At 46.9% G+C, this 21,374-nt stretch overlaps 2 protein-coding genes across 10 annotated transcripts in view; one reads left to right on the forward strand and one right to left on the reverse strand.

Moving 5' to 3' along the window:
* LOC140421704 (uncharacterized) overlaps nt 1–21,374 on the forward strand; it is a 244,678-nt gene that overhangs the window by 12,970 nt on the left and 210,334 nt on the right. The gene's annotated exons all lie outside the window — the stretch shown is intronic.
* Nucleotides 3,925–13,609, reverse strand: LOC140419582 (uncharacterized). Of its 5 annotated transcripts, none has more exons than XM_072503505.1 (2): nt 13,551–13,609; nt 3,925–7,875 (listed from the first exon to the last, which is right to left on the reverse strand). In XM_072503505.1, exon 2 carries the CDS (start codon nt 7,702–7,704, stop codon nt 6,364–6,366), a length of 1,341 nt encoding a protein of 446 aa, XP_072359606.1. In that variant the 5' UTR covers nt 7,705–7,875; nt 13,551–13,609; the 3' UTR covers nt 3,925–6,363. The 5 variants fall into 5 exon arrangements, with proteins under 5 accessions (XP_072359606.1, XP_072359607.1, XP_072359609.1 ...); XM_072503506.1 differs by lacking the exon at nt 13,551–13,609 and adding an exon at nt 12,516–13,043; XM_072503508.1 differs by lacking the exon at nt 13,551–13,609 and adding an exon at nt 10,039–12,394.

The following is a 21,374-nucleotide window of genomic DNA, read 5'->3' on the forward strand; positions in this document are numbered from 1 at the left end:
TAAATTCTATGAATCCCTTCAATCAGGTCTCTGCCCTGTCACAGTGAAATACAAGGGACAAACAGAATCTTACCTGGAGAGAAAGACAGACAATCTGGGAGCTTGGATGCAACACGGATATGTTCTTAAGACCAGAAGACAAGGGTAGCAGCACAGTCATTATCGATAGACAACTATACCTGCTGGAGACAGACAGACAATAGAACAACACTAATCACAACACCAAGCTACCTCGACCCATCTACCCGAGACAGGAAGGAGATTTGGAGATGGGCTGGAAGAACTCAGACTCCAGACACATAAAACAGATGGAATATATGAGGGGACAACAGTTAGAACCAAGGAAATTCTACCTGCTCCTTAAAATACCCACACACATAATAATCTTTATTATTGTCACAAGTAGGCTTACATTAGCACTACAATGAAGTTACTGTGAAAATCTCCTAGTCGCCATATTCTGGCGCCTGAGCGGGTACACAAGAGGGAGAATTCAGAATGTCCAATTCACCTGACAAGCTCGTCTTTCAGGACTTGTGGGAGGTAACCCACGCAGACATGGGGAGAATGTGCAGACTCTGCGTAGACAGTAACCCAAATGGGAATTGAACTGGGGACCCAGGTACTGTGAAGCAACAGTGCTAACCACTGTGCTACCGTCACGGAATTACCACCAGACAGAGCAATCGGATGAGAATGTGAGATAGAAAATTCGACTGAATGATACAACTAACAGTGCAAAAGGAGATTATTCGGCCCATTAAGCCTGCACTAGCCCTTGGAAAGAGCCCCCCACTCAAACCCATGCCTCCACCCTATCCCCATAATCCAGTAACCCCACCGATCCTTTTTTTGGACACTAAGGGCAACTTAGCATGGTCAATCCACCTAACCTGCACATCTTTGGACGGTGGGAGAAAACTAGAGCACCCAGAAGGAACCCACACAGGCACGGGGAGAATGTGCAAACTCCACACAGTCACCCAAGGTCAGAATAGCTGAAACATCAACACACTGCTCCTGGTAGCGATGGTACAGTGGTTCAATAAATATAATTAGTGGATTAAAAAGGTGTGTTATTTAGAGTAAAAACAGAAAATGGGAGATTAACTTAACAGATCTGGCAGCATCACAGAATCCCTACAGTGCAGAAGGAGGAATCGTCCCATCGAGTTTGCACCAACCCGACAAAAGCGCACCCCACCCAGGGCACCTCCCCCGCCCTCTCCCCCTAATCCAACTTCACCTTTGGTCACTAAGGGGCAATTTAGCTTGGCCAATCCACCAAACCTGTATATCTTTGGATGGTGGGAGAAAACTGGAGCATCCGGAGGGAACCCACGCAGACATGGGGAGAATGTGCAAACTCCACAGTTACACCAGGCTGGAATTGAACCCAGGTCGCTAGTGCGGCAGTGCTAACCACTGTGCGATGCAGCAGTGCTAACCACTGTGCCACCATGCCACATCTATGGCAAGTGAAACAGAGTTAACGTTTGTTGTTCCTTGTTGTGACAGTTCTGTAGAAGGCTCAATGGACTCTTAAAAACGTCCACTGAAGTGGAAAGAAATTATTCAAGTTTGACTCAGGAAGCAGTTTCAGTCTGTGTGAAGCTCAATCTTCAATCACACAAAACCTGCAGTCTGATTGGCTGGAGGACCAGAGTCCACCCGGTCCTCCCACGTCTTCCAGTTGGTCAACAATTCTCAGGCAGGAAATGAGAATCTGGAAACCACACCCACGTGGCCAATGGGAAGATAAAATGATCCAGAATCTCAGCCAATGAGGGAGATCCACAATCAGGGCCGCCCCTCATTCACTCCGAATGGTTGGCGAACCGGCCTCGCCCACTCGGTCCTCCCCCTCTTTCTATTGGTCCAGAACTGCCGTCAATCACTCCCCGAGCATTGTGATGTGGCGCATGCGCAGTGCGGCTCATGTCCAGGGACAGACACTTGTTTGTCTCATCTTCCCGTAACAGCCTCCCCGAACAGGCGCCGGAATGTAGCTACTAGGGGCTTTTCACAGTAACTTCATTGAAGTCTACTTAAGCGATTTTCATTTCATTCATTCAGGCGGGAAGGAGGTGGATAAGCGGAGGCAGCGTTAGATGCAGTGGGTGGGAGGGGAGGCTTCACAAACACCCAGTGCAGGCGTCAAAGCTAAAACAAGAAATTACCGCTCCCGAGTTTGCACCGAGTGGGAAGGTTTTCCTGCAGAGCCTTTCCCCAGTTAACCACCAGCATCCTCATAGGGGACAGTGTGCAGCAGGGCGCATGCGCGGTGAGCCCTGTCCACTCAGCAGGACTGACAGTGATGGATTCTGGAAACTCCTTTTACAGGGGGTTACAAGGAGAGGATTTAAACACAGCAAAGTGAAATCAAATGAGACATTAAGACCTGAACTTCTGCTTTGAACCAGATGTATTGACAATTTTCATATGATGCAGTGCAAGGCCAGCAGTGTGGGCAGCGCGGTAGCACGGTGGTTAGCATTGTTGCTTCACAGCGCCTGGCTTGGGTCACTGTCTGTGCAGTGTCTTCATATTCTCCCTGTGTCTGTGTGGGTTTCCTCCGGTTTCCTCCACAAGCCCCGAAAGATATGCTGTTAGGTAATTTGGACATTCTGCATTCTCCCTCAGTGTACCCGAACAGGCCCGGAATGTGGCGGATTAGGGGCTTTTCACAGTAAACTCATGTAAGCCGACTTGTGACAATAAAGATTATTATTATAAATAAATCAAATCCTGGGTGACGGTCACATTCAGGAGAAGTTATTAAAATGGAACCACATACAGATAAACTATATCAGGATTTACTGATATTTCCATTTTAATCACTGCTCCTGGTACCTGACACCGCTTAATCCATCACATCAACACTTGGCGGAACTGATTGCGCCGAGGTCTGTCTTGGATAAAAACCCGAGGATCACTTGTCATCACAGAATCCTAGACATTTACAGCACAGAGGCCATTCAGCCCATTGTGTCTGTGTTGGCTGAAAATTCCTTATCCAGTCTAATCCCACTTTCCACTTCTTGGTCTGTAGCCTGCAGGTCACAGAAACTCCACATCAGGGTGTCTTTAAATGTGATGAGGGTTTCTGTCTCTACCTCCCTTTCATTCAGAGTTCCAGATCCCCACCTCAATTCCCCTCTAATCCTTCCTACAGATACTTAAATCTCTGCCTCCAGGTTACTGATCTGTCTGTTAATGAAATAGGTCCTTCTGCCGTCTGATCCACTATATTTGGGACCCTCATAATTTTATGCACCTCAATTAAATGCCCACTCAGCCTCCTCTGTTCCACAGAAAACAATCCCAGTCAATCCAATCTTTCCTCAGTTAAAATTCCCCAATCCTGGAAACATCCAGATAAATCTCTTCCGTACTCTCTCCAGTACAATCACATTCTTCCTGTAATGTGGTGACCAGAACTGTACTCAGTAGTCTAGCTGTGATATAACTCGTGTTTTTTAGTTCCAGAATAACCATTCTCTAACCTTTCATTGGCATCAATGTGATGGAAACTGACAGCTGCAACCTGTCAGCATTTGAAAGATATTTACAAATGATTTGAGTTACTTACAGCTGGGATCTTAGCACAGGGCTAAATTGCTGGCTTTGAAAGCAGACCAAGGCAGGCCAGCAGCACGGTTCAATTCCCGTAACAGCCTCCCCGAACAGGCGCCGGAATGTGGCGACTAGGGGCTTTTCACAGTAACTTCATTTGAAGCCTACTTGTGACAATAAGCGATTTTCATTTCATTTCATTCATTCGAGGTGTTTGATAACAGACTTTCTCCTGTGAATATCCAGCTGGAGTTTTGCGCCTTGATGTGTTTCCTTGTTCATCTTGTTGCCTCTAAACATTGAATCTTGTGGTTTCAGACACCAGAGAATCAAACTCCCAACAACAGATTGTCTTTTACTGATTTTATTAATAGCTCTGCAATAAAACAGACAGAGTCAAATCCTTACATAGTTCCTGGTCCTCAGTGAAATACTTAAATAATGAGTTTTACATGTACTTCATATGTTCCACAGGAAACTAAGGACATTTGGTATGTCCACATTGACTCTTGCCAATTTTTACAGATGCACCATAGAAAGCTTTCTGCTGCATCACAGCTTGGTATGGTAACTGATCGGCCCAAGACCGTTCCTTCATAGGTGGATTAACCATGCTCAATTGTCCCTCAGTTTCCAGAAAAGATGCTTAGGTTAGGAGTTATTAAGATAGAGAAGGGGAGTGGGCTTGGGCTGAGTGTTATTCCAGAGGGTCGGTGCAAACTCGATGGGCTGAATGGCCTCCATTTGCACTGGAGCGATTTTAACTAGAGAGAGACGTGAACACAGCCCAGGACGTCACGTGAACCTGCCTCTCACCCACTGACACTGTCTACACCTCCCACTGCCTTGGGAAAGTGGGCAGCATAGGGGCTTTTCACAGTAAGTTCATACTTGTGACAATAAAGGATCATAATCAAAGACCCCTCCCATCCGGGATATTCTCTCTTCCATCAGGCAGAAGATACAAAAGTTTGAGATCACGCACCAACAGATTCATAAACAGCTTCTTACCCGCTGCTGCCAGACTCCTAAACGACCCTCTTACGGACTGAACTCATCTCTTCACACATCTTCTCTGGTGTAGCACCATACTCTATACGGTTCACCCGATGTCTGTGTATTTACATTGTATCTATTGTATGCCCAACGTTTTTCATGTATGGACGATCTGACTGGACTGTATGCAGAACAATAATTTTCATTGTACCTTGGTACATGTGACAATAAATGTAAATCTATTTCTGAGCCTGTAATATAGGAATGGTGTATAGGTCTGTAACTGTAATATAATTTTCTTTTTTTAAATTTAGAGTACCTAATTCATTTTTTCCAATTAAGGGGCAATTTTGCGTTGCCAATCCACCTACCTTGAGCATCTTTGGGTTGTGGGGGTGAGACCCATGCAAACACAGGGAGAATGTACAAACTCCAATTGTAATATAATTTTAATTCAATATTCCTTCTTTTAATATCCCGTCCACCATTTCCCTGTCACCTAATTAATTTATTAACTGTTGTTATCACAGGATTGTCTCAGATTTCCATTGTTTTAGCTGGATTTCTTCGTCCAAATCTGAATTTTATGTACCTTACACTGCAATTCTGCCTTTGGGCTGTGAACTCGATGCCCCATCCAATGAAGGTAAGCATTATATATGTTTTCTTGACTACCTTGTCCACTTGTGTTGCCACCTTCAAAGATTTTAAGGTGATTGGAGGAAGGTATAGGGGAGATGTCAGAGGTAGGTTCTTTACGCAGAGAGTGGTGGGTGTGTGGAGTGCACTGCCAGCAGAGGTGGTAGTCAGAGTCATTAGGGACATTTAAGCGACTCTTAGACAGGCACATGGACAGCAGTAAATTGAAGGGGTAAAGGTTAGGATAAATGGGCGGCACAACATCGTGAGCTGAAGGGCCTGTATTGTCCTGTACTGTTCTATGTTCTATCTGTGGACCTGCACGCCCAGATCTCTCTGACTTTCTATATTCCTAAGAGTTTTGCAATTTACGGTCCCCTCGATGTTAGACTTACCAAAATGCATTACCTGACATTTGTCCAGATTAAATTCCATTTGCCATTTCTCTGCGAGATGCTCTGAGGCACCAGTCAGTCTTACAACACCAAATTGAAGCCTACTTGTGACAATAAGCGATTATTGAAAGAGGCCCCTTCGGCCCATCGTGCCTGTGCCAGCCATCAAGCACCGATTATTCTAATCCCATTTTCCAGCACTTGATCCATAGTATTGTATGTTCTGACGTTTTAAGTGCTGACCTAAATGCTTCTTAAATGTTGTGAGGGTTCCCGCCTCGAGCACCCTTTCAGGTAGTGAGTTCCAGATTCCCACCACCCTCTGTGTGAAAACGTTTCTCCTCAAATCCCCTCAATCTCCTGCTCCTTACCATAAAAATCTGCTTCGTGGTTACTGACTCCTCTATTAAGGGAAAAGGTTTCTTTCTATCCACTCTATGTTCCTCATAATTTTGGACACTTTAATAAAATTTCCCCCCCCCAGTCGCACAGCCTTCTCTGCTGTAAGGAAAACAACCCCAACCTAACCAGCCTCTCTTCACAGCTGAAGCGCTCCAGTCCATGCAATGAGTCCAGTATCTGAAAGTGATTAACAGACAGGGTTTTGTTTTATTGATCACTGGGAATGTTAGTGATACTTCTGTGGATCCCAAGGCCAGGAGAGGCACTCTGGAAGGTATGGGGAGCTGGGACTTATCCATGAGAGTAACTGGAAGATTGAGACTGAAATAATCTAGAGTTCGAAAGGAGAAAAGGTTCAGTCCTGGGTGTGATTCTCAACAGGAACAACAGAATTCAACTTTTCTGGTAACGTGTGAAGTTTCTGGTGTCTCAGCAGGTTGGATGACTGAGTAAATCTCTTCTCACACACAGAGCAGGTGAGCAGCTTCTTCCTGGTGTGAACTCTCCGGTGTTTCAGCAGATCGAATGACTGAATAAATCTCTTCCCACAAACAGAGCAGGTGAACGGCCTCTTCCCAGTGTGGATGTGGTCGTGTCTCCGGAGGCTGGACAACTCAGGGAAAGCCTTCCCACATACGGAGCAGATAAACGGCTTCTCCCCGGTGTGAACAAGCTGGTGTCTCTGCAGGTGGTGTAAACTAGTAAATCCCTTCCCACATACGTGACAAAGATACCGCCTCTCCCCGGTGTGTACTTGCTCATGTATCAAAACCTGGGACAAACGAGAGAAACTCTTCCCACACACAAAGCAGGTGAATGGCCTCTCCCCGGTGTGAACTCGCTTGTGTGCGCGCAGGGCAGCTGACTGAGTAAATCTCTTCGCACACACAGAGCAAGAGAATGGCCTCTCCCCGGTGTGAACCGTTTTGTGCATCAAAAGGTAGGCTGAACGAGTGAATCCCTTCCCACACTCGGAGCAGGTGTATGGCCTCTCTCCAGTGTGAATCCTTTTGTGTATCACAAGGTCAGATGAGCAACTGTATGCCTTCCCACACATGGAACAGGTGAATGGTCTCTCCCCAGTGTGAACTTGCTTGTGTCTCCGAAGGTGGAATGAATGAGCAAATCTCTTCCCACACACAGAGCAGGGAAACGGCCTCTCCCCGGTGTGAGTGCGCTGGTGTCTCAGCAGATTAAAGTTTCTTTTAAAGGTCTTCTCACACTCTGAGCATTTCAAAGGTCTCTTGTTGGAGTGAATGAGCTGGTGCTCAGTGTAGTGGGAGGACTGAGTGAATCTCTTTCCATACTGAGAGCTGCTGAATGGCCTGTCCTTGTTGTGAACTTGCTGGTGCTCAATGAGATGCACTGACTCAGTGAATAACTCCCCACAGTGGGAGCAGCTGAATGGTCTCTCGTGTGTGTGAAGTTGCTGGTGCTCCGCGAGGCGGGAGGACTGGCTGAATCTCTTCTGACAGTGTGAGCAGCTGAATGGTCTGGCATCAGTGTGAACTCGCTGGTATTGGACCAGTTCCTTGGAGGTATCAGAGCCATCCCCAGAATCAGAGCTTTGAAGAGGCTCCTCATCAATATGATCGAGTTGGTGAGCCAGCAGGTTGGACGAACACATGAATTTCTTCCCACACACGGAGCAGGTGAACGGACTCTCGCTATTGCGAGCTCGCTGTCGTGTCAGCATGTTTACAGCTGTATCAATCCCTTCCCACACACGGAGCAGGCGAACGAACTCTCACCAATTTCCAGCTGAGACATCAATTAAATTCCTTCAGATCCCGATGAATCGATTGACTCCGTCAGACCTGACAACTGGTTTGATTTTCCGGACTGCAAATCCTCCTCTTCTATTACCCTGTAAAATAATTTACAATTAATTACAAAGAATATATGATACATAATTGGCCATTCGGCCCATCTGGTACGTACTAGTTTCTGCTCCACACAAGGCTCTCCTCATTCTGCTGACCTCGTCTCAGCTTGAGAGTTTCGCATTCTGATCCCATTTCTCTCTCAGGTCCTCATTTAGTTTCCTGGTAAAAGCAACTCAGTTATTTATGTCAACCACTTCCAGCCTTAGTGAACTCCACATTTTAGCAACTGTCTGAAGAAAGGATTATTTCCTATTTTTCTTTGGGATTTATTAGTCTCTATTGTGTTCCAGAGATGTTGTAGTGCAGCAGTAGATTACCCTGACTCTGAACCAGAAGCTCTGGGTTCCAGTCCCACTCTAGGAGTTGATGACCAAGGAAAGTGTGTTCATAACTTGGCCAAACAGACTGAATATCAAGAAAAGTAAAATCCTGTGGATGCTGGAATCTGAAACAGAGACAGAGAATGCTGGAAAACTCAGCAGGTCTGGCAGCATCTGTGGAGAGTGAAAATAGAGTTATCGTTTTGAGTCTGTATGACTCTTCTTCATAGCATCAGCCTGTAAATCCTTCCAACAGACACCAACAGCAGATGACAGGAGTGAGAGAGGTTCCTGGTCAGCCACATGATGGAATGAAATTGGAGCCTCCCCATCTCAATCCTCAGCTCCAACCCAGTTAAAGACCTATATCAGAAGAGACAAACAATTCTCTTGGTTTCAGTTTGCTGTGTTTAAATCCTCCCCTTCTAACCCCCTGCAAAAGGAGTTTCCAGAATCCATCCCTGTTCATCCAGGATAGAAATTCACAACATTCTCTCCTCCTGATGACAGGACAGAGAGCACCACACATGCGCCCTGCTGCACATTGCCCCCTATAAAGATGGCGGCTGTGCATGCACACGATTATCATTGCCTCCTATAAAGATGGCGGCCGTTCACTCGGGCCTGGTGAATCGCTATTTGTTCTCAGACATGTTGGGCCAAAGGGCCTCTTTCTGTGCTGTAAAACTCTATCACTCTATGATGTTGCCTGGGCAGTGGCGGTCCCAGCACTGATCCTTATGGCGCATCACTCAATAAATCTTGCCAATCTCAAAAAGACGCATTGTGCCTAATCTCTGCTTTCTGTCATAGTGTCAGAGTTTTACAGCATAGGAAGAGGCTCTTCAGCCCATTGTGTCTGTGCTGGCCATCAAACACCTATTTATTCCAATCCCATTTTCCTGTACTTCGTCCGCAGCCTTGTAGCTACGGCATTTCAAGTGCTCATTTAAACACTTCTTAAATGTGGAGGGTTCCTGTCTCTATCACCCTTTCACACAGAGTTCCAGATTCCCACATTCCTCTGGGTGATAAAGATTTTCCTCAAATCCCCACAAAATGTCCTGCACCTGACCTTAAATCTGTGCCGCTGGCTATTGATCCCTCGAAGGGGAAAATTTTCTTATTATTCTCATAATATGGTATTTTCACATCAGTGACAGAAGTCAATGCTCAGTTTGGAGATAACTCCCATATCTCCGGTTCTCAAACACTTGGTTAACAAATGAGATAAAGCCAAATCTTTAAAAGGCAAAGTCGTTAATTCAAATTGTCACCGTGCTATCTGTGGGTTAACTTACGTCTTCTACATAATTTATATTCCTGCCTATCTTTGTGTCATCAGCAAATTTGATAACCATCCCAGCCGTCCAAGTCATTTGTTAGTTTTCTAACACGTTACTCTGATTGTTTGTGATGATTTCATGGTTCTCACCATTATCCGGGTTCATTTTGTACCCATTCAAGTCCATCACTGACCTTGAGGCACTTTACCCCCACCCTGATTCTCCATCCCATCAGAGAGAACTTAGTGACAGACTTCAGATTCAGTCATTCAATGTCAGGTCTGACGGACCAACATGTACCAAGAGGCACAATCAACCCCATCTAATAAACGTTATGTAATATGCATTGATGTTAATAACTGGGAAGAGTTTTCTCCTAATCAGTTACTATAGCAACAACTTGTCCATCGAGCTTGAACACATTTGAGTTCCAAAACCTTAACGAAGAGGCAAAGAGGGAGCAAATCCAGTTCACTGAATCCCACTGTGCATGGGTCATCCTGCCCCACAGTTCCAAGATCTGTGGGTTGAGAATCACCTTCTCCAGTCACATGAAGACAAATAAGAGAAATACGTGACTCTCAGCAGTTATCACCCTCGAAAGGAGGAGCAGCTGACAATCTCAAAAACAGAGACGGAGGCAGTCAGGAAGGTGTGACAGTCGATGGGACTTTGTGTTTGAACAGTTCAACTGGAATTCCATTCTTGCCGGGTGCCTTTCTGCTTGCTCAGCAATCAGTGGCCTTTTCCAGCTCAAATGATGAGAGTTCCTTGTCCAACTCAACCATGACGGGAAGCTGTAGGAGAATCAAACAGAGACTGGGAGATGTCTGTCTCACAGGGATACAGCTCACAGTCATGTTCAACCCAGCGGGACATCTGTTTACTTCTGTCAGTAAGAACTTCACAATCTGACAATTTCAGGGCAGCAACTTTGGTGACTGTAGGACAAAGCGCCCTTAGTCACATCAAACTTAGCACATCTATTTCCATTGTCACATGCAGTTTGGAATTATTGATGTTGGCTGATCCAATGTTTATTTCCACAGTATCTCCCTGCTTTTTACACATCCATCCTGGTTATTTTCAAGTGTTCTAGCTGTCGGGTTTATGTTGTACATCAGGTACAGATGTCATCTCTGCTGAGTGGGTCTCAAAACCGGTCTTTGTTGTGGGTTCCACCTTTACCAAATGTTGCTGCTGCTGTGTCAGAAATGATTCAACTCAGCGACTTCCAAACTTCATCAGTAACAATGTTGATGTGCCTGTTCGGAATTTCATTGCATAATGGATATGCCACTCTGAAGAAGGCAGTAAGAATGATCAGGAAAGATTAATCAAGAGTTTCGGAGATGTTAATTAGCAGAACATTTCAGAAACTGAACTGTAGATTTTGCATCACAGACAAATTTAGGATTCAAGTAAAAAGTTCATATTTATTCTCAACAAGTTTCTGTTGAGAGTTCTTGAATGAAAAAGAAAGATCACAGGTGGTGCTTTTAAAAAGGGGCATTGCAGCCCAAACATCTCTAGAATATTAAACTGCAGCCAGTTAAAGGGATAGTCAACTTCAGCAGAATCAAACCAGATATTGTCAGACTATCAATCCTGGATGTGATTGGCAGCAGCAAAACAGCAGATTCCAGTCCCTGCACTCACTTGTGAACTCGCTGGTGTCTCAGCAGGTGTTGTGACTGAGTGAATCCCGCTCCACACAAGGATGTGTCAGCAGTTGGGATGACCAAGGGAATCCCTTCCTACACACGGAGCAGGTGAACGGCTTCTCCCTAGTGTGAGTGCGTTGGTGCTCAGAGGTCAGCTGACTGACTGAAACCCTCTCCACAGGTGGTGCACCTGAATGGATCCTCGTTTGTGTGCATTTGGTGGTGTGTCTGGAGGGTGAATATCTGAGTGAATCCCTCCCCACACACAAAGCAAATGAATGGTTTCTGACCCGTGTGAATTCGCTGGTGTTCAGTGAGCATGGATAAGGACTTGAATTTCTCTTCACAGGTTGTGCAGCTGAATGGCTTCTTCTCAGTGTGAACGCGCTGGTGTAACCGAAGGCCAGATAACTGAGTGAATCCTCTCTCACATATTGAACAGCTGATTGGCCTTTCCCCAGTGTGGACCCATCGATGGATTTCCAGCCGGGATGAAGAATCAAATGCTCTATCACATTTCCACGGTTTCTCCATGGTATCAGTTTCCCTGTTTCTCTCAAGTTTGGACAATCAGTTGAAGCTTTGTCCACACACACAGAACATGTGCACGGTTTGTCCCTGCTGTGATGTTTTTTTTTTAAAACAGGCTGTTTCACTGGTTAAAGCTCTTTCTACAGCCAGTGTACTGGAACACTCTCACTCCAGTGTGTGTGTCTTGATGTTTTTCCAGTCACACTGATGGTTGAAAATGAAATGAAAATCGCTTATTGTCACAAGTAGGCTTCAATGAAGTCACAGTGAAAAGCCCCTAGTCACTACATTCCGGCGCCTGTTCGGGGAGGCTGTTACGGGAATTGAACCGTGCTGCTGGCCCACCTTGGTCTGCTTTCAAAGCCAGCGATTTAGCCCAGTGTGCTAAACAGCCCCATTGAATTGGTGTTACACTGACACAACATGCAAACATTTCTCCTTCCAAATTCAAAGACTGATGATATTCACGCCGTGGTGAATCAGTGACTCTGTCAGATTATGCTGTGATGTTCAGTTTGAGCTTCCTGTTTGTAAATCCACCCATTATAATGCCCCGGAAAAGGAGTTTACAAAACTTTAAATACAGGAAAGAAATTCTGAACACGCAATTTTATTTTCCATGAAGCATGTTTTCCTCACTTGTGCCTGCAAAACAATAAATCCTAATCCCATGCATTCTCCCGGTGCTGGAATGCAGATCTCTGGGTGATTAATCATACCATATTTTAGATGCTAGTCCTGTATTTGAGTCCATTGTCCCAGGCTGCCTGGATGCTATTTGTCCAACACATTGGACCTTTGTCAAGGCATAGAAATTTACCCTTTACTGTTTGTGTTTCAGCAGGTCTGGCCTCCGCTCTGGCAGAATCCCATCCGTGGCATTCAGTTCACATGGTCTTCCAGGACAGGTTGTGCCTTCATTTTCACCATGAGATTGGACAGCCCAGCACACCATGGTCTCTATTCCAATCCTTACAATTTATCCCCTCCATTCTGGCTGGGTTCAGTTCTCAACTCCCTCTGTGCAGAGTGCGGATAAAACCAATTCATCACCATTTTCCCTCCTGGTCATTGGAACCCTGAAGCCCCGCCCACTCCGGGCTGTTCCACCAAGATCATCGCATGTGAAGCAAACAAGGGTTCTGAAGGGTTAACTCAAGCTTACAATGCCCAGGGACTGATTGACGGCAGGTACCGACCAATAGGAAGAGGGGGCGGATCTGGAGGACCGAACACGAGCGGCTGATCCTCCAACCAATCAGAGTGAACGGATGGGGCAGAGCCTTGGGCTCTGTCTGCGCATGCGCCAGGCTAAACACATGCTCCCGAGAAAATGGCGGCCGTTAACTCGGGCCTTTTCATAGAATTTACAGTGCAGAAGGAGGCCATTCGGCCCATCAAGTCTGCACCGGCTCTTAGAAAGAGCACCCTACCCAAGGTCCACACCTCCACCCTATCCCCATAACCCAGTGACCCCACCCTACACTAAGGGCAATTTTGGACACTAAGGGCAATTTAGCATGGCCAATCCACCTAACCCGCACATCTTTGGACTGTGGGAGGAAACCGGAGCACCCGGAGGAAACCCACGCACACACGGGGAGGATGTGCAGACTCCGCACAGACAGTGACCCAAGCTGGAATCGAACCTGGGACCCTGGAGCTGTGAAGCATTTGTGCTATCCACAATGCTACCGTGCTGCCCCGGGCCTGTTTCGGGGAAAAGCCCGAGCAGCTTTCGCCGGTTGAAATACCGTATATGAGCTTCGTAAATGGGGGTTTCAGGCCTGTGCGGGGTGTTTATGAAGCCGCCGGAACAACCCACCGCCGGCTTTAATCATCCCTCAGGACTCACCCGGCGGTACCGCACAGCCAAAACTTTCAACACAACCTCTTCAATGCTGAGCAATGAACGATACTGCGCATGCACCAGTTTATACCGAGGGACGTCCGTGTCTAGCCCCGCCCCTCACTTACTCCGATTGGTTGGAGGAGTAGCCGCTCCACTAGGTCCTCCAGACTCGCCCATTGCATCCTATTGGTCTAGAGCTACCGTCAATCATTCTCGGCCATTGTGAATTGGAGCATGCGCAGTGCTGATGCTGGACTAGGTCGGGAGGTTTCACTGAAACCCGGTGGAGGCCCAAACTCCGAGAAGTTTCCGGGCCCGGGTTTGCATCGAGTGCCCCGGGTCAACAGCTGCGGCGTGCTCCTGGTGACAGGCCTGAGCTAACTCCCGGTGACAGGCCTGAGCTAACGGCCGCTGCAAACCCGCAGGGGAATATAATCAGAGATAGAGTTTGTTGTGAAACCAATCGATTATTGTAAAACAGGAGGTCAGGGTTACAGTCAACAACTACAACTCTTTATATAACACCTTTAACATCATAAATCATCCCAATCAACTTTACAGGAACATTATAAAACACAGTGAGACACCGAGACACAAAAGGAGATATTAGGGCAGGTGACCAAAAACCTGATGAAAGAGGTAAGTTTTAAGTTGAGTATTAAAATAGGGACATGAGGTGGAGGCGGCAAGGTTCAGGGAGGGAATCCAGTGCTTGGGGCCCAGGGAACTGAAAACTTGTTTGTTCCTTTTCACCTTGTCCTCCTTTCATTGTCTAATAATAATAGTAAAAGAGTAACACACTCAGAATTGGAATCACAGACAGGTTATTGTCTAATTGTAATTGTGACAGAGTAACACACACCAGAATTGGAATAACACAGGTTAGTGTCTAGTAATAACAGTGACAGAGTAACACACACCGGAATTGGAATAACAGGCAGGTTATTGTCCAATAATAACTGACAGAATAACGCATAACAGAATTGGAATAACAGGCAGGTTATTGTCTAATAACTGACAAAGTAACAGGGTGGCACAGTGGTTAGCCTCACAGCACCAGGGACCTGGGTTCAATTCTGACCTTGGGTCACTGTGTGGAGTTTGTACATTCTTCCTGTGTCTGCACAGATTTCCTGTTGGTGCTCTTGTTTCCGCCCACACAGTCCAAAGATGTGCAGGCTAGATGGATTGGCTATGCTAAATTTGTCCCTGGGAGGGGTTATGAGGATAGGGTGGGACATTGAATTCAATGATCATAGAATTGTGGGCAGCATGGTAGCATAGTGGCTAGCACAATTGCTTCACAGCTCCAGGATCCCAGGTTCGATTCCCGGCTTGGGTCATTTTCTGTGCAGAGTCTGCACGTTGACCCGTGTGCGCATGGGTTTCCTCCGGGTGCTCCGGTTTCCTCCCACAGTCCAAAGATGTGCAGGTTAGGTAGATTGGCCATGCTAAATTGCCCTTGGTGTCCAAAATGCCCTTAGTGTTGGGTGGGGTTACTGGGTGATGGGGATAGGGTGGAGGTATGGGCTTGGGTAGGGTGCTCTTTCAAAGAGCTGGTGCACACTCGATGGGCTGAATGGCCTCCTTCTGCACTGTAAATTCTATGACACTATGACTAATTGCTACAGTGCAGAAGCATTCGTCCCATGAGTCTGCACCGCCCCTCTGAAAGATCACACTGCCTGGGCCAATCTCCCACCCTATCCTCATAACCCCTCCCAGGGACAATTTAGCATAGCCAATCCACCTAACCTGCACATCTTTGTGTGGGTGGAAACAAGAGCACCAACAGGAAATCTGTGCAGACACAGATGTGTTCACTCACACACACTTTTATTATTGGAACAGACACTCTGTTTGTTACTCTCAAAGTGAGTGAACACTTTGCTGTTTATCCTCTGGGCCCCATCTCCACTATTATTGTCTAATTGTCCCACTGAGACTCTCACTGTTATTATTGGGCAATCAGCGAGTCAGCCTGAACCTGTGGCCGCTCTCACCAACTGTCCCGTCACAATGCCCGGGTGATTGACGGCGACTCCCGACCAATAGGAAGCGAGGGGCGGGACCGTAGCACTGGCAGCGGCTGATCCACCAACGAAGTGAATAAGGGGCGGGGCCCGCTGTGATTGAAGCATGCGCAGTGTGGGTAATGGCGATGTAGAAACACGTTTTCTTCAGATCTGACATTGGTAAGAGGCGTTTATCAATATGGAGGGAGCGAGAGATCGCGGGAGTGGACGGAAACGTTGTGTAAAGCTGTTGCAATCGCAAACCTCGGAAAAGTTTACGGGGCCCAGTTTGCACTGAGCGGAGCTGCAGCTCCTCATATTCGGCTCGGATTAACGGCCGCCATCTTTATTGGATGTGCATCAGGGCGCATGCGCGTTTGTCATCTTTGTTTCAATGAGTGGGAGGAGCTTGTTCCCCATTGTTCAGATTGAAGACAACTTGTCCATCAAACTGGATTAGTCTTTGAGTCCCAATGTCTTATTAAAATTTTTTTTTAAATTTAGAGTACCCAATTCATTTTTTCCAATTAAGGGGCAATTTAGTGTGTCCAATCCACCTAATCTGCACATCTTTTGGGTTGTGGGGGCGAAACCCACGCAAACACGGGAGAATGTGCAAACTCCACACGGACAGTGACCCAGAGCCGGGATCGAACCTGGGACCTAGGCGCCGTGTGACTGCAGTGCTACCACTGCTCTACCGTGCTGCCCTCTCAATGTCTTATTGATGATGCAAAGCGGTGGCAGAGATGGGAAGAAAAGGAAGCAAATCCTGCTCTCCAGATTTCACTGCCTTATGAGATATCCTGTCCCATGTGTCCAAAGCTCTGCGGCTCTGTTCAGTCACATGAAGACCCGGGGCAGAAGCTCACAACCCTGAGTCAACATCACCCTCAAATCGAGGGACTGCTGATGACAACGAGGGTCAGTGCAGCGGGGGGCATGAGCGGTCATCCTGGATCAGGGAGCAGGAGGAGGACTGACTGCGATGGATTTTGGAAACTCCTTTTACAGGATTAGACCTAAAGACATTGGAGCAGAATTAGACCATTCGGGATCATTCTTGTGAACCTCCTCTAGACCCTTTCCAAGACCAGCACATCCTTCCTTCGGTACGGGGCCCAAAACTGCTCACAAAACTCCAAATGGGGTCTGACCAGAGCCTTATACAGCCTCTGAAGCACATCCCTGGTCTTGCATTCGAGCCCTCTTGACATGAATGCTAACATTGCATTTGCCTTCTTAACTGCCGCATGAACTTGCACATTAACCTTAAGAGAATCATGAACTAGGATTCCCAAGTCCTTTTGTGCTTTTGATTTCCGAAGCATTTCCCCACTTAGAAAATAGTCTGTGCCTAAATTCCTCCTTCCAAAATGCACAACCTCACACTTTTCCACATTGTATTTATTGTATTTTATGGAGTTTAATCCGGACAAATGTGAGGTAATGTATTTTGGAAGGTATAATGCAGGTAGGGAATATACAGTGAATGGTAGAACCCTCAAGAGTATTGTTAGTCAGAGAGATCTAGGTATACAGGTCCACAGGTCACTGAACCGGGCAACACAGGTGGAGGAGGTTGTCAAGAAGGCATAAGGCATGCTTGACTTCATTGGACGGGGCATTGAGTATAAGAATTGGCAGGTCATGTTGCAGCTGTATAGAACCTTAGTTAGGCCACACTTGGAGTATAGTGTTCAATTCTGGTCGCCACACTACCAGAAGGATGTGGAGGCTTTAGAGAGGGTGCAGAAGAGATTTACCAGGATGTTGCCTGGTATGGAGGGCATTAGCTATGAGGAGCGGTTGAATAAACTTGGTTTGTTCTCACTGGAACGACGGAGGTTGAGGGGTGACCAGATAGTGATCTACAAAATTATGAGGGGCATAGACAAAATTATGAGGGGCATAGACAGAGTGGATTTTCCCCAGAGTCGAAAGGTCAACTACTCGGGGGCATTGGTTTAAGGTGCGAGGGGCAAGGTTTAGAGGAGATCTACGAGGCAAGTTTTTGTACACAGTGGGTAGTGGGTGCCTGGAACTCGCTGCCGGAGGAGGTGGTGGAAGTAGGGACGATAGTGACATTTAAGGGGCATCTTGACAAATACATGAATAGGATGGGAATAGAGGGATACGGACTCAGGAAGTGTAGAAGATTTTAGTTTAGACAGGCAGCATGGTTGGCACAGGCTTGGAGGACCGAAGGGCCTGTTCCTGTGCTGTACTTTTCTTTGTTCTTTATTTCATTTGCCACTTCATTGCCCACTCTCCTAGCTTGTCCAAGTCCTTCTGCAGCCCTCTTGCTTCCTCAATACTACCTGTCCCTCCACAGATCTTTGTATCATGTGCAAACTTAGCAACAGTGCCTTCAGTACCTTCTTCCAGATCATTCATGTATATTGTGAAAAGTTGTGATCCCAGCACAGACACCTGAGGTACATCACTAGTCACCGGCTGTCATCCTGAAAAAGACCCCTTTATCCCCACTCTCTGCCTTCTGCCGGTCAGCCGATCCTCTATCTTACTCTTAACACCATGAGCTCTTAACATATTTAACAGTCTCCTCTGCGGCACCTTGTCAAAGGCCTTCTGGAAATCTAAATAAATCACGTCCTTTGTCTAAGTTCCTTGTTACTTCCTCAAAGAGCTCTAACAGATTTGTCAGACATGACCTCCCTTTGACAAAGCTGTGCTGACTCAGACCTACTTTACCATGCACTTCCAAGTACTCCGCGATCTCATCTTTAATAACGGACTCTAAAATCTTACCAATGACCGAAGTCAGGCTAACTGGCCCATAACTTCCCATCTTTTCCCTCCCTCCCTTCTTAAACAGCAGTGTTACATTAGCCACTTTCCAGTCCTCTGGGACCCTTCCTGCCTCCAGTGATTTCTGAAAGATCACCACCAATGCCTCCACAATTTTCTCAGCTATCTCTTTTAGAACCCTGGGGTGTAGTCCATCCGGTCCAGGTGGTTTATCCACCTTCAGACCTTTCAGTTTCCCCAGAACCTTTCACCTTATTGATGGCCGCTGCACTCACCTTGGCCCCCTGATTCTCCTGGATCTCTGGCATCCCACTGGTGTCTTCCACCGTGAAGACTGATGAAATGTAACTGTTCAGTTGCTCTGCCAATTCTTTGTTTCCTATTATTACTTCTCCAGCCACATTTTCCAGTGGTCCAATGTCTATTTTTGCCTCTCTCTTACCTTTTATATATTGAAAAAAACTCTTCACATCTTCACTTATTACTAGCTGGTTTGCACTCATATTTCATCTTCCTTTATTGCTTTTATAGATGTCCTCTGATCACTTTTAAAGGCTTCCCAATCCTCTGGTTTCCCACCAAATCTCGCCAATTTGTATGCTTTTTCTTTTATGCTGTCCTTGACTTCCCTCGTCAACCATGGATGCCTTGTCCTCCCCTTTAACACGTTTCCTCCTGCTTGGGATCAATTTCTGTTGTGAATTGGACATTTTGAAATCTCTCTCAGTGTACCCGAACAGGGGCCGGAATGTGGCGACTAGGGGCTTTTCACAGTAACTTGATTGCAGTGTTAATGTAAGCTTGTGACAATAAAAATTATTATATTATAATTGGGGGATAAAATTCATGCAGATTTGCGGCTCCACAAAGTGTTTCCAACTCCTCCCACCCATCTCCTTAACAGGTTGACGCATTTATTTGTCTTAACTAAAAGGATGCTCACTGGTGGCACGGTGGCGCAGCGGTTAACACTGCCGTCTCACTGTGCCGAGGACTGGGTTCGATCCCAGCCCCGGGTCACGATCCATGGGGATTTTGCACATCTCTGCACATTCTCCCCATGTCTAGGTGGATTGGCCACGCTAAATTGCCCCTGAATTGGAAAAAAATAATTGACGTTGAAGGGGCATCGTGACAAATACATGATAGGATGGGAATAGAGGGATACGGACCCCGGAAGTGTCGAAGATTTTAGTTTAGGCCGTCAGCATGGTCGGCGCAGGCTTAGAGGGCCGAAGGGCCTGTTCCTGCGCTGTACTTTTCTTTGTTCTTTGTTATTCTAAATTTATTTTAAAAAAGGATGGTCTCTTTCCTAATGTTCACAATTAAAGGGGTGGGTTCCCCAGGAGATGGCTGACATTTCAGGGGACATTAAATTAATAATGGTGGTCACGAATGGACGGGGATCTGCATATTTTCGGCTCCATAGAGGGACAAGGCAGGGATGCCCTCTGTCCCCATTATTGTTTGCACTGGCGATTGAGCCCCTGGCGATAGCGTTGAGGGGTTCCAAGAAGTGGAGGGGAGTACTTAGAGGGGGAGAAGAACACCGGGTATCTTTGTATGTGGACGATTTGTTACTATATGTGGCGGACCCGGCGGAGGGGATGCCAGAAATAATGCGGATGTTTGGGGAGTTTTCAGGGTATAAATTGAACATGGGGAAAAGTGAGTTGTTTGTGGTGCATCCAGGGGAGCAGAGTAGAGAAATAGAGGACCTACCATTGAGGAAGGTAACAAGGGACTTTCGTTACCTGGGGATCCAGATAGCCAAGAATTGGGGCACATTGCATAGGTTAAATTTAACGCGGTTGGTGGAACAAATGGAGGAGGATTTCAAGAGATGGGATATGGTATCCCTGTCACTGGCAGGGAGGGTGCAGGCGGTTAAGATGGTGGCCCTCCCGAGATTCCTCTTTGTGTTTCAGTGCCTCCCGGTGGTGATCCCGAAGGCTTTTTTTAAAAGGATTGAAAAGAGCATCATGGGTTTTGTGTGGGCCGGGAAGACCCCGAGAGTGAGGAAGGGATTCTTACAGCGTAGCAGGGATAGGGGGGGGCTGGCACTACCGAGCCTAAGTGAGTATTATTGGGCCGCTAATATTTCAATGGTGAGTAAGTGGATGGGAGAGGAGGAGGGAGTGGCGTGGAAGAGATTAGAGAGGGCGTCCTGTAGGGGGACTAGCCTACAGGCTATGGTGACAGCCCCATTGCCGTTCTCACCGAGGAACTACACCACAAGCCCGGTGGTGGTGGCTACACTGAAGATTTGGGGACAGTGGAGACGGCATAGGGGAAAGACTGGAGCCTTGGGGGGGGGGTCCCCGATAAGAAACAACCATAGGTTTGCCCCGGGGAGAATGGATGGGGGATATGGAATGTGGCAAAGAGCAGGAATAACGCAACTGAAAGATCTGTTTGTGGATGGGAAGTTCGCGAGTCTGGGAGCGCTGACCGAGAAATATGGGTTGCCCAAGGGAATGCATTCAGGTATATGCAACTGAGGGCTTTTGCGAGGCAACAGGTGAGGGAATTCCCGCAGCTCCCGACACAAGAGGTGCAGGACAGAGTGATCTCAAAGACATGGGTGGGGGATGGTAAGGTGTCAGATATATATAGGGAAATGAGGGACGAAGGGGAGACTATGGTAGATGAACTAAAAGGGAAATGGGAAGAAGAGCTGGGGGAGGAGATCGAGGAGGGGCTGTGGGCAGATGCCCTAAGCAGGGTAAACTCGTCGTCCTCGTGTGCCAGGCTAAGCCTGATTCAGTTTAAGGTATTACACAGGGCGCATATGACTGGAGCACGGCTCAGTAAATTTTTTGGGGTGGAGGATAGGTGTGCGAGGTGCTCGAGAAGCCCAGCGAATCATACCCATATGTTTTGGTCATGCCCGGCACTACAGGGCTTTTGGATGGGGGTGACAAAGGTGCTTTCAAAAGTAGTGGGGGTCCGGGTCGAACCAAGCTGGGGGTTGGCTATATTTGGGGTTGCACAAGAGCCGGGAGTGCAGGAGGCGAGAGAGGCCGATGTTTTGGCCTTT

This window comes from Scyliorhinus torazame, chromosome 5, assembly GCF_047496885.1.
Source record: "Scyliorhinus torazame isolate Kashiwa2021f chromosome 5, sScyTor2.1, whole genome shotgun sequence".
NCBI lineage: Eukaryota > Metazoa > Chordata > Chondrichthyes > Carcharhiniformes > Scyliorhinidae > Scyliorhinus > Scyliorhinus torazame.

What these genes read in the sequence shown, in the direction of transcription:
- LOC140419582 (XM_072503505.1), bottom strand. Translation starts at nt 7,704, where the DNA reads ATGCTGACACGACAGCGAGCTCGCAATAGCGAGAGTCCGTTCACCTGC.